Source organism: Xylocopa sonorina, chromosome 11 (assembly GCF_050948175.1).
Source record: "Xylocopa sonorina isolate GNS202 chromosome 11, iyXylSono1_principal, whole genome shotgun sequence".
Lineage (NCBI taxonomy): Eukaryota > Metazoa > Arthropoda > Insecta > Hymenoptera > Apidae > Xylocopa > Xylocopa sonorina.
The window spans coordinates 3,614,871-3,628,697 of NC_135203.1; the positions used below are offsets into that span (position 1 = coordinate 3,614,871).

At 45.2% G+C, this 13,827-nt stretch overlaps 1 protein-coding gene across 1 annotated transcript in view; it reads left to right on the top strand.

Moving 5' to 3' along the window:
* The window catches only part of LOC143429396 (uncharacterized), a 294,531-nt gene that overhangs the window by 244,772 nt on the left and 35,932 nt on the right, over positions 1 to 13,827 (top strand). The window contains exon 5 of the mRNA XM_076905024.1: positions 7,427 to 7,524. Coding sequence (XP_076761139.1) covers positions 7,427 to 7,524 — 98 coding nt within the window. The remainder of the gene's footprint in view (positions 1 to 7,426; positions 7,525 to 13,827) is intronic.

Sequence of the window (13,827 nt, forward strand, 5' to 3'; positions counted from 1 at the left end):
CACTTTGTGTGCAAATTACGCCCAGGACGAAGAAGAGAGTCTGGCTTCAAGGATGGAACAGGTCCCCGACGTAACCTCCTTGTACGAGAGTCGAATGAAAATTTAAAGCGAAAGAGTTCTCGTCGCGACTGCGGTCCCCTGCTGGCAGAGGGCTTGATTAAGTCCTTTTTCGATGTTAATATTGATAAAAAGTTGACGGAGCCTAGTGAAAATTATTTCGACGCGCGGACGTCGTGGAATTTCAAGCGGAGAGGTACTTCGAGGGCATCAGATATGGATAGCCGTGCAATTTTGTTAATAAATATGGCAAGCCAGAGCGCGGTTAAAATATACCCTCGATCGAACCGCGGAGCCTCAAGAATTACGTGAATATTTTATATCCCTCAATCTCTAGAACGCGTCTGACTTGGATAATCCTCGCAGCGTCCATTGGGTTACGTGATATCTCTCGATTAAAATTGCAGCGGAAAGTATGTTAACGATATCGCTAAAGGAACGCTGTTCCGTTCCTTCCCTCAAGAATCTTGAGAACTTGCAAGTTCTCTGGTATTAAAGAGCGCGTCTTAGCTACAAGGTCCATCGGGTGCTGCTGGTTTTATCTCGTGGCCTCCATTTGTTTCTTCCTCTTCGGGCCAGCGATCGTCCAGTTAGTTAAATCCCAGGTGCACGGTTAAAATATGAAAAGCGTTGTAAGATACGATGTAAGAAGGGTTGAAAGAAAGTGTGAACGAAGGTTTTAGCGGGTGATCCCGAAGGATCTCGAGGGGAGTCGGATAGGAGATTACGTAGAAACCTTCCGCGAGGCCTTGAAATTAACTCGAGCTCGCTTGCTTTGTCCTTGTCCTGCGCGAGGCGCGGCAATTTTAACGCTGATTCCGGCAGCAACAGTGGAAGGATTCTTATTATTGTTCTTAAGGGATTAGGGCCGTCAGTTTTGCGGGAAGCTGTACTCTCCGTCCTATAATAACAGGGACCTACCCTCGCCAGGATGCCGCAGTTGCGTTCGTCGCCTCCTGTCGTTGCGTTTATCTCTATTCTCGCGTGTACGCGATCTCGACTGCTTTGAGCAGGCTCGCGACTTGAATTTAGGCGAGCTACTTGTTTGACTACTGATCGACGATCGAGGGAAGTCATAGTTGGAGTAATCGTTCCATTAATTCTATCCTGATAAGTTGAACAGCTCGACTTTCAGGTGATCTTATTTAATTTATTAGTATTTTATATTTTATAGTATTTATTAATAGATCGTTTATTTAAATATTCCACAGATATTAATTCGAAATGCATTAAATTTATATTAATAGAATTCCAATACGAGGCGCATTAACTCTTGACAGTAGAACGTATCATTCATGTTCAGTCACAGTTAAGCAAGAACCGTGTTGCCTATTCATAGAAACTCCTCTATTATTCTCGAATATTTGTATAAATGTCTATTTTTAGGAAAACATAGATCATGAAAATGTAACGTACCTTGCACTGGTCTAGCGTAACGCAACACGTTCCTGGGTATGTGCTTCGTTTCTCGCCACCCACTCACGTTAATGAGGGGACTGGGATGAAGCGCGGTTAGAAACGCCCTGTCTCTATCCAACAACGGCTCGCAACAACGTTTGGCTGGAAAACAAGACATTTATAAACACCCACCGCGAGATTAGATTTGTTAAGATAATGGGCTGCCCGGTTTAGCGTGGCGTCTCCGCTGCGCTCGCAACCATCGTCCTGAAGAGGTTGCGACCACCGCCTCCTTAATCCTAAATATGACCGCGGTAGGCAGTTAGGACGCTGGGTGCGCACCCTCACGCGAGGAGTACGCGTCCTCGAGATCCTTCTTTATGAATTCGTCTGAGTAAAACGCGCGTGTCCTTGCGACATGGAATTTTTGCACTAAGGAAGAGTTAAAATTTGTTCATGGAGCCTATCGAAGGGTATGATTATGGATTTTATAAGATTCTTTCAACCCTCTCGAGCGCAGGGGCGGTGGTAGCGGAACCATCTATTTAACCTACATCAGGTCTTCGAAAATAATGATTTCCCAACGACACAGTAGTTTTACATAATGAGCGAAACGATTGGTTTTAAATGGTAGATTAGTTTAATCTCCTCGATTGTCATTCCAGACGTCTGGCAAGAATATTTGACTAGATTCGCAGGGTAAAATTGCTGTGCTCTCTCTCTAATGGATTAAGGAAATTTTAAAGCGGATTTTAAGAAAATTGTTGAATTATTTAATATAATTTTGAAATAGACAAAGAACCTTTAGGCGATTGAGTAATTTCGATCAAATATGTATAGAAGACACGAAGTGTACTGTATAATTAATGTAGATTCAACTGCAGGTTATATCGAATCTCTAAAAATAACAATCTCACATTTCCAACAATATAGCCATCAAATTACAATCGTCTCTCACATAATTTAACCACTGATCTACCTTAAACGCTGTTAGCTCTTACCGTAAATGGTATAAAGTAAAAGATGCGGAAATAAACAGCTGCGTTACGAGGCGCGTTCTTCACGACGGAAACGACGATCCACCAGCCGTCAGGATTTATCTTTACGACAACCTCGCCAGCCATATTCAGTGACGCGTTGCTTCAGACATCGGTGAAAAAAACATAATAAAATTTAACGGTCCGTCAGGCCGTGGCATCTCTCCCGTCCCTGGAAGGGCCAATAAATATCGGGAACAGGGCGGCTACAAATCTCAAGATAAACAGGAGCTCGTATTTTTCCACCCCCTTTCCCAGCTTCCTCGTTCTCGCTCTTATTCGCCTGACGGGTTGCGGGAGGAGCGGCGGGGCACGGTCGAAAAGGGCTTGCCCTTTTTACATTCCTCGTATGAATTATTAGGTGGCCGGACCTAAGGGGTGGACACCGCGGTATTTAATTTTCACTCCCCATTAAAACAGGACGAATTTTTCCCTAATCGTATCCCTGACGATGAAAGTGCGGTTTGCAGTTTGTCACTGACCCTTTGGTTTGTTATCGATATATTACGCGCTTCTTTAGTTTGATGCGAAAATCGGTCTGGGCCGGGACCGGGGATAATTAACGACACTTTATTCCCGGTTGTGATATACGGCGTTACCATAATAACTGTTATTAAAATTAATGCCTGAAGTTGTTACGTAAATGTAGAAATCCGCGAGCTTTTAGGTTCGACGTGAATCTGCGAAGCATTTCAAATGTAACCATATAACCGGTAAAGTTATCTATTATTCGTGGACAGTGGTTAATTCTAAAAGTGTCAGAACGTACTTCTTTCTCTTGACTGTACTATCGTCGGTAATTAGTCGAAGGATTATCGATTAAGAAAGATTGCTGGTAGAAGTATGTGTTGACGAACGAGGGGGTAACGCGTGCAAGTTCTTCGTCTCGATCATTCTTCAGGCACATTCTTCCAAATATAATCTACCGTAACTAACTGTGGTAAGGAATTTTCTGAACGACGGCACAGGTAGATTGGTGTAGGTGATGCCAATTAAGGGAGACGACGGCGGTGAGCATTGAACTAGAACTAAGGGCTGGCGGATGCCGATGATGTATGTGGTGGAAAATACTGGAGGCAATCTGTCACGCCATCGACGTCTCGCGGGCGCCATCTCCTCTGTGTTCCTTTGCTCCCTTCCGTCTTGTACTTACTCGTATCAACGGGCACGATGAAGTACTCTAAATTGTTATTAGTCGACTGCACAAAAATCAATTTTCTAAACCTGCTCTCTTATCACATTTCTTATTCTCACGATCTTATCTTGGTCCAACCTTTTCTGAGAAAATCCCAGATTAATTTACTACAATAATAAATAAAACTGTAGAACGTAGCTTTGAAGAGAAACGTTCGCTAATAAATTAAAGAAACAAACAGTGGAACATTTTTTGCATGAGTGGACCAAGACTCTGCATAATCTACACTTCGCAATCCAGAAGGAAAGACGAAATAAAAAGCGAAAGGAGAGAGAGTACAACGGTCCGCGTTGCAACAGCAGACGACGCTCCGGCGGAGTCCAGTCGTAAACAGAATCCGCTCTCTTTGGCCGCACAAAAGATAGGAAGGCCGTTGAAAACCCGTCGTTCTTTGGTATCCGGAAGTCGAGGCGGTTCCTCTTTTCCTTCTTCCCTCTGTCACACGCGCCCTTTCCGTGTATACGGCTGATTAAACGCGCAACTACGTAACGTTACGCAAATATACCGGCACCCCAAACCCCCTCCCGCTCGTCCCACCGCCGTTTCTGCCCGTCGACTCGTCGTCCCTTGAACCGTAGCCCGCTGAAGAGAGGATGGACTCGTTTCGCTCTCGATTCCACCTTTCGGCTCTCTTTGAATTCCAACCCCGGTCACTTGACGGAAATATTTATCGAGGGTCTTTGCCGTGGCCCCTCGTTGCCCTACTCCTTCGGGCTAGACAGCACGACGACAGGGAGTAAGCAGCAGCAGCCAGCCCTGCCTCGTGCCGCGTCCTCGTCCTGGTCCTGCTACCTTTCACCGACGCGTCTCTATCGGTACATGTCCTCTCCTTTTTCCACGCCCCGCCACGATCCACGACTGTAACCGCCCGTTCCAACTTCCCGGTTCTTTGATCCATTTCACGGAGTTTGTTCGGCTCGGATTATTTGCTCTCTTAATTACATTTCGATCCTATCCTTCCATCCTTCTCACTCTCACTGCCTCTGCCTATCGTTCAACCTTTGGCTCGTCGCGTGGCGGGGAACCTCGATGGTTGGATGATCGACAGTTCGGAGAGTCGTTATGGAGATTCGATGGTGGCTGACTGTGGAGTACGTGTGTCAGATTGAATCTGCAATAGGCAGTACTGTTTAGAAATGTCTGGACACGTTGAATATTGAATTTAGTATCACACGAATGTATATATTGTAGAGTAATTATAGTAGAGTAGTAGAGAGTTAGTTCAACATAGAGATGTCAGAATTCCATGTCCTCGATATGTTATTCTTAATTCTTTTTTGCCATTGACATTGACGCAATCGAAGACGATGCTGTCGAATGTTCGAATAGATTACTCCACGAAAGGTAATGCGAAATTTTGGACAAACCCGAGTCCGCTTTAATTAAGGGGAAAAAACGTAATGTAAACCGAAAACTAGTCGGGGTTATGGAGGACCGCCCGTGGCTTCCCAGCCGCAGGGGTTGCTCGTCCCGACGACCATAGAGGGTGGAACAAAGGAAGTTATCGTCGCGGAATTTTTATAGCGCGGAGAGAAAGAAATGTAAATCAGGTTTTGGTTCGTCTTTGGGTTAAGATGAAGAGAACGCGAGGGAAGGAACTCGAGACTGTCGCCGGGTTTACCGTGGATCGGAAGTGTTGTCGTATAAAACTGAATTAACTGTACTTCCACAGCTTCTTCTCTCGTGTGGTGTGCTCCTCTCTTATTTATTATAAATATAACCCTGCCGTCTCCGTTCTCCCAGTTCCTGCTTCCGCGGTGCTTTACATTTATATACGCGTTTTAAAATTGAAATACGCCCTTCGTATGGTTCAGACATGTCCTCTGGACGTGGGGTAATTTGTGCCGCGGTAAAAAGCAAGGTTGCTCGTTGAAAGTATCCAACAGAGCCACTCATCTGAATCGTTTGTACTTAAACAAGTTTCAAGGATTTTTAAAATGCGTTCGTTTACTTTCGATTACTTTGACTCTTGCTTGAACAAGTATCCATAAACGTGAAATTGTCTACTTTCTCTAAAATGTTCGACTAGGCATCGTTTAATCTACTTACACATTCGCTTTCAATTTCTTCGATTGCTTATTTTTAAATCTCCTACTGAACCGAGAAACAATCGAACATGATATTTAGATTTTAGTATTTGGAAACGTGCCTAATGCGAGGCAGATAAATTCCTAGTCAGATTTTTCAGCAATAAAATCTGAAGAATTCTCAAACAAACATCAACAAAGTTTGGAATATCACTCGCCAGTATTCCAATAGAACCAGAGGCGATTAAAAACCAGAAGTGTCTACAATTTCCAATTTCATAACGCTAATCCTCGATCACCGTTAAAAGTCGTGGCTATTACTCGAACATTTTCGCGACAGTTTCCCACCCCCTTCGGCGGAGCGTCGCGGAAGACAGTTACCGCGTCGCGATCCGTAACTTTATACGTTCCTGATAATCTCGCAGACAGCACCCGAAACGGTTACTCGCGGTGGCCGTCGGGATTTATGAAATGGCAATAAAATTTATACGACTCGGTGGCTCGTTAGGGGCGCGGCTCGCTCGTTCAGATTGATGTCGGCGCGAGTGGCTGGTCCACTTGCCCGGGGCTTCGTTTGTTTCTCTCTACGATTGTCGTAGACCGGTCTACTGCCATTATTAATCCCTTGGAAATCGCGGGAGTGCTTCAGTCATCGTTCACGGGAGAAAAATATGGCGGTAATATTTCTTTGGGAAGCACCGGGGCTGGGACGGAAGTTGTTCAATTTCGACCGAATTTGTCAGCTAGCGCCGATCGCGATTATGCCTGGCTACCGGCCTCTCGATTAAGTGGATCGTCCGGATTTATTGGGGGGATGAAAAATCAGGCTGCCATTTTTAGGAGATGGCTGACGATTTATTAATCCGTTCATTAGTTTGCCAGGGTTGTTGCGGTCATTCTCGTGGTAAAATCGAGGGTGTCGAATCTGTGTGCAAATACATGTTCAGTTATACGTAGTGAATAATACTAGTCGATAATTTTATTTATATTCAAGTTGACTTGTATATATAAACGAAATATTACGAAAGCTTGCACGAATACAATTTCAAAGTGGGTAATGAACATAATTATGATATACGCACTAAAGATACCGATGTAATAAAGTTTCTCTGTGTCACTGAAATTGATAATTTATCAGGAAATATGAGCTTTACCCTCGAGTATAAATTCTCGATTTCCGTTCCCCGTGACAGGGTCTAAGTAAAAGAATTATTTCCTTCGCGTTTCGTTTCGAGTAGCGGAGCGAAGATAAGAGCAAAAACAGGAGTGCCTTCGATGAGTCACTTATACAGTAAATCACGCGTATGCTCTGTCGAGCATGATGCCTCGAGGACATATCTGCTCTACCTGTTGCTCGATTCCCCATCGACGACAGCAAGAATCGTGCAAAGAATTCGGAAGGTACACGGGAGGAATATTTTTCCTGGATTTTTCAATCCTTAACGTATACGTAATCCCTTAGAATAGTTCCTTTAAAATCTCCATAATCATATCGGATGGATTATGAACCATGTTACTGTTTAAACTTATATTTGAATGTCCTTAATAATCGCTTCTATAAGAATACCACAAATGTTTATTATCAGTGATGAATTTTTGTGAAATTATATAAATGCAAAGTAATATTTGATATCTGTTTTAGTATGGTTTCACGAAAACGTGCGATAAATACATTCATCCTCGACAATTCACTATCTATCCTCTGATTTCAGGTGGATGATCGAGTTAGGTCGCCAGGTACTTCACGATGTCTAACCACCACCATGTCGCTATCAATTTCACCCTCGAGCCCTGAGGAACCTGTCACGCTGTAAGTAGAACTTTATTTTAAATTTATTAGACCGATTGATAAGGCGTGCATCCCAGGGGGTGCATTATTCTTACCCAGAATTATTCCTGCACCAAATGAACGGCTAATCGAACGTCTACATATAATTCGCCTTCACACTCGCGCATTTCGAACGTATGACATTCAAGAACGCGAGTGCACCCAAAATGTGACGCTGCTAAAATAAACTCGCGAGATACTTCTTCTTTTACCATAGCCACGAATCACAAAATTACATAGTTGATCATTCCCTTGAATCAAGCACCGCACTCTCGCTCCCGTGGAACCGTCCAAACGCGCGATAATACCGTACACGGCATTACAAATTCACGAGAGCCGTAAAGGCGGTTTCTCGCAATCCGCGGCGCCCTTTAACCGTCGAAAAAGCCACTCAGACAAATTAGTCCCCGGTCGTTTCTCTCTGGCGGCGCGCGAAAGAACGTTCGCGCGTAGTTGTAGACCCTGCGACATTCGGGGCCCGTTCGTTCTTACGTGTGGGCCACGAGCCTCGCCGTTGGGTATCGGTGTCGCGGCACGCCGAGGGCGGCGATATTTATGCCGGTTTTTTATTGCGCTCTAGCCCGAGAGCAGAATGGAAACAATATGTCACAGCCGGTAAGGGGGTTGAAACCGGTGTACGAAGTTCTTGTAGATGGCCCTGGTCTACCGGCACCTAACGTTAATACCAACGCCTACGCCGTGACTACGTCCGCCACACCGCCCACCCCCTCGCCACGCCGCGCTCGATGTCATGATTTTAAATGAACAACCCCCGTTTCACCCTGTCGCGCGCCACCGTCTAGGGTAAGGGCGGTTAGAGCGTGCACCGCGGGAGCAACCCGCCGCCGAATCGATTGTGACATATTCACGTGACACTGATAACAGTTTATCTTGCGCTCGACCGTGTCAAGTGCCGCGTTTCAGGAGATATTTGTCGTTATGCGAAGCGAGTATGGCGATTAATCGTACGAATTGTGAGGGATTTCTTTGGATTGTAGGAGAGAGATTGTGACAGTGAGATTTTTGAGGGACCATTTTTGTTCACTAGAGTTTGGTCTTTTTTAAAGATCATATTTGAGGGACATTAGAAGTGATATAAATATACACGTTGAAGTACAGGAAACTTGAAGTCAGGGTTTACTGATACGTTCGTAAGAATTGATTTATTTTAGACGGACCAATTATTGATCATTACTACTGATATGGCCTTTTAATCGCGTGACAAATAATGCAAACACATTTTCTAGTACACTTTTAAAGATGGCGTAAGGATATTAGTGCATTATAGATTTAGTAAGATACATTGTCACAATTTCACCCTTGCTAGTATAAAACAACTCCCTTTTGACTTGAATTTAAATACCAGAACAGAGAAAAGAGAAGTTGAGAATTTTTCTCCTCGATGTTCAGGTTTGGATGCTTTCGAAAGATATTTTTTGGTCTAGAATGAAGTAGTTTTTAAAATTCGATTAATTTCGAGTGGTTTCCGAGGGATGCTAACGACACCATTGTTCCGCGGAAATTTAAATCCCCACAATTTCTGGTTGCTACCGCTCCCGGGGGGTACGACTGCGAAAAAAAGGAGGAAAAAAAAAAGCAAAGAAGGCCTCGAGTCTCAAGAGTCATCGGATAAGTGCATATCGATTTCTGCCGATTGGCGAGGGTTGGACGGTGGTAAGATCGAGGCGAATGGGAAAAAAGAAGGCGGTAAAAAGGGCAAAGGCCATAAGTAACGGACCGTCTGGTGGAAAGCGCTCGAGGGCGAACAGTGATTTAGAGAAATTAAAACTTTAATTCATGTTCGAGTTCGCGGGGGGTGTGTCCTCCCTCTAGCTCCCTCCGTCCTCACCCTCTGCGCCCGCCACTTCAGTCTGTGGCGTCCCCCTGTTGATCGACCAGAATTCACTCCACGCGTAAATTGGCGTACACTGCGACAACGTTATTTCGATACTCATTATGCTTCCCTACTGAATATTTGTAACGTCAAAAAATACGCCAATCTTTTGTACTGCATCGTTCTATACTGCATCGCTAAATTCGGTTTGTCATGAAACAAGTAATAAGGAGTCGTACGTTGCCGTGCATTAAGTGAAATATAAATTTTGGACAGTAAAATGAATACCGTAGAACGCAAAATGACAGTGAAGAAATGTAACAAAGTATTCTAGTGGAGTTAAAGCAATTATCTCTCGCAGTATTGCCTTCTTAACGTTTCTATGCACTTCAAAAGTGTCTGATCTGGTTATTTAATCGTGTCCTTCTTTCCGCCAGTCAGATATCCACGAGTCAGCAGATTTGAAATATACGAATGGGACATGTAACAGAGGGTAAGGAGGCAACAAATATTCCGAATGCGATCGGGCATGTCCATACAGTGGACACAATTATTGTTGTCCTGATTTAAGGGCGGCATGCATTTTAAAGAACGACCATATCGGACGGCTCTACATGGCTTCCATTTGCACAGGGGACGGATAAAAATTCAGCATCCTCCAATAAAGTACCGTCCAATACATTCAAAGCGCCAACAACGCCGCTGGACAGACGTCTGTTCTCGTAAAGACCCCTTGGAATCTTTTTTTTATTCGCGCATACATGCGAGACTGGTCGTAGTCGTACAATCTGGCCAATAAATACGCCGTGAGATAGCTGTACTTTTAAGGAATTCAGTTTAATTTATGAAGCAATACAATAATTAAGGTTACAAAAAATCTTCCTTGAAGATAGTGGGGAATCTAAAGAATGTATGCATGTTATGGATTTAGAAGATTGCATAGAAGTAAAAAAAGGCGTACGAAGATTAAACAAAAAGAATAATAGTTATAGAAGAGCCAGGAAACAAACGCAGGAAACAAGTAAATCTGAATTTCGAAATGATGCTCCTGCAACATTCACGAGCTACCATATGGCATACGGAATATGAGAAAAGGACGCGCCTTTTATTCTCCTCTCCCTTCGACGCCCGTTGTCCCTTTCGTCGCGTTCTCTCCTCCCATCCAGGTCCCTTTCTCCCTTCGCCGTCCCCTCTGGATTTTCCTTGCCCGTATTCGGGACGACCTCCGTCTCCAATAAATTCCCATCACCATCCTCAGGTACGCCTACGCAAAGTAAATCATACCGTAAGTGAATCCGAATTGAATTCAACGAGTAAATATGGCGGTCGAGCAACGGAAGGCAACGAAGCGCGGATCCGTCCGCTACCAGGCGAACGGGGGGGTGGATCTCCAACGGATGGAAAATCACTACGACGCCTCGCAACGGTCCAGGCCCTTGTAATTATTCGAAAACCGTGCTACCAATTAGCGCGATAATATTTTGCGATTAAATTAGGAAACGCTGGCGCGTCGTAATTATTTGCAGCCTGGCTAACGTCACGACTAATCGTGCGCCTGCAACCGTGGACGCGCCATTGTTAACTTCCCCCACCGCGGACATCATTCCTTGCATATTTCGGAAGAGTCGAACTGCGTTTTAATTAACTTCTTCGCGGTCCGACCGTTTACGCGGTACAATTACGTCGGTTGCCATTCCGTGCCATCCACCTGGAGTTTTAATGCTACTTCGAGCAAGTTTGTTCCAAACGCCCGCTATTGAAGATATGTCGTTTTTAGTTGTACCCGGTTGATTGGATGCAGTAAATAGTGTCTCATTCGAACTGTCACCGCCGCTGGAATTAATTCCATTAAAAAGTTTACGAACGCGCTCTATAATTTCTATCACGAGAACGTTAATCCTGCTTTACGAAACGCTGAAGAATAGGACGAAACCCTTTCGTCCTCCGTTAAGATGGAGGAGAAAGAGCAATTCCACACGGGAGCGCATCGCAGCGAAACTTGGTGTCGCTAATTTAAAAGCAATTCACCGTCTTGTGTGCCCTTCCTCGCCCCCTCGTCGGGCCATCTTTCACGGCACATCATCGAGGAGCAATACATGTAAATCGTCTGGCGCACAATGGCTGGCCCGCGCCCCTAGCGCGTGTGCGTCGATGTGCGCGCGGAGCGGGCACAGAGTCTAGTCAAGAAGCGGGCGGCTGGCTGGAAATGCATAAATACATGAACCACGTCGAAACTGCGAACGAAAGAGGGACGGGGACAAGCTTGGCCCGCATATGCCTCGAGCGGATTGTACCTCCTAGAGGCGTAATAACGCGCGGATAGCAGCTCTCTTCCCGCGAAAATGCGCCCTTTCGGAACGTCCCGGTTTCACGACCCTCCTCCTCCAGCACGCCTCGAAAAAATGCCGCGATTTCGAGCTCGCGACGCGTTTGCACGTCGTCGCGAATGAGAGACGAAAGAGACTTTCGTTCCTTCGGAATCCTCGCAGTTGCCTCCGCGGGAACGAGAAATAGCTGGTTAATAGGCCGCGTTTATTTGGATTAGCGTGGAATTTTTTTTTCTCACCATCGAGGTGGAGCATGTGTACGTAAAAGCGGCGTGATTATTACGCGGGAAGAATGAAACAAAGTTTGGAACTTTCCGCGCGGTAATTACGGAGAGAGCAGGAAGTAGATTCTGGCCCATTTTGCGCTGTTACGCGCGAGAATGTTCGCCGTCCGAAAGAATTTTTTTTTCAAGGGCCGGACTACGGGAATTTTTAGGGCGAGTGAAGTTTCACCGTGATTGTTATTTCACCGCGCTATGGAAAATCAGGCTTGTTCGAGCTGGCTCGATAGATGAAAGCTCGCAGGTGTAGCCACTATTTCGCGCGTCCACACGCCCGCTGTATCATTGTCATTATTATCTAACCAGCTGTCTTTAAAACTTTCTGGAATTCGCATAATTAAGTAACGGGTTGAAATGGATGTATCTGTACTTGGAACAGTGGAACAGCAACGGCGCGGAATATTCTGAAGAAAAGTTTGAAAACGGATGGTAAATTAATTAAACTCCTCAGAAGGCTAGACAACTGAGGAAAAGGAAGTTAAGGAATATCTCAGCTCGTCCGTGGACGACTCTTTGACCACAACAATTTTCCCTGCGACATAATTAACCTTGGAAGTATGTGCAACATCTCAAGAAAAACGGTGACCACATTAATCTTGCTGGTTCGTTCCAGCATACTTTAACCAACATCGTCAGCCACATCTCACAATTCTTTGTAAATAACCCAAAACACGATGCACAACGCTGTAACTCTGACAAAGGCATCCTCTGCGGAGTCTAAGAAAATTTCCAAAAATCACATCACCAAACAATCCCTACAACTATTTTTCCACGAACATCGAACACAGGTTTCACGTTCGCAGTTATTAAAATTTAAAAAACAGTTAAAGAACAGAAATTCTTTTCTCGCAACGTCCTAGAAGAGACCAAAGAACAGGCAGAAAGACACAGAAAATAATATCTCATTGTCAGCAGCAACCGATTCAAGTCTAACAGCGAGCCTAACGTGGCGATGAGTCTGCAGACGTTAGAGAGACGAGATTCGCATTCCTGCATTACTGTCACGCGAGTAATTACGCAGTAGCTGGCGTAAAATAGGCGAGGGGGGGTATGGCGAAGGGAAACGGTTGGAGACGAACGAGCAACAGCCACGGCGACGGGGAGAGGAGGAAAATAGACGAGAAGGAGGCCCGCTCGGAAGGGTTGCTGTTGCCGCGCGGCACGCCGCGTTGCTGGGCGCACCGCGCGTCTCCGAGCAGCCGTGGCGTTGCGCGATTTCCAGCCAACAGGAGAAACCAGAGCTAATAAAAGCCCGCAATTACCTCCGGTTCGAGCCATTTGTCTTGACGGGCGTCTCATGCCCGATATAATTCACCCTGGCAACAACACATTGTTGCCTAATGAGGTGTAAAACATTCCGAGATATCTGGCTGTCGTGAATGCCGGGGGTGGTCCCCGTTTCCGGCACGCTGATCCACGATCCACCGCCGTTCCTCTGTCCATAATATTCTTATATTAGCCGGCTGGCATTTATCCTCGCAACCGAAGGAACCGTTCGGCTAGGGTTGCCGATCTCGGTTGTAACAGAAATTATTTCGCCTGGACGAGATTGGGGCAGATGTTTCGCTAGATCTGCTCTCGGACCGACGATTTGTCTAATTGGATTGGGTCATCGAGCGAGGACATGCGAACTATGATTGGCTCAGTGACAAATGTGCTGCGTCCGATGTTACAAATGATGCAACTAGGCGCTGGGGGTAGTTTACGATCTTTTGGAAGAAATTGAAAAAATGAATATTGATATTAATATTTTTCTTTGTACATGGATACGATTAATTAGATTTTGTACGGATACGTGTCCGTGGAATTTCGCGCGATACTACTCGAAGAAGACTACCACTTG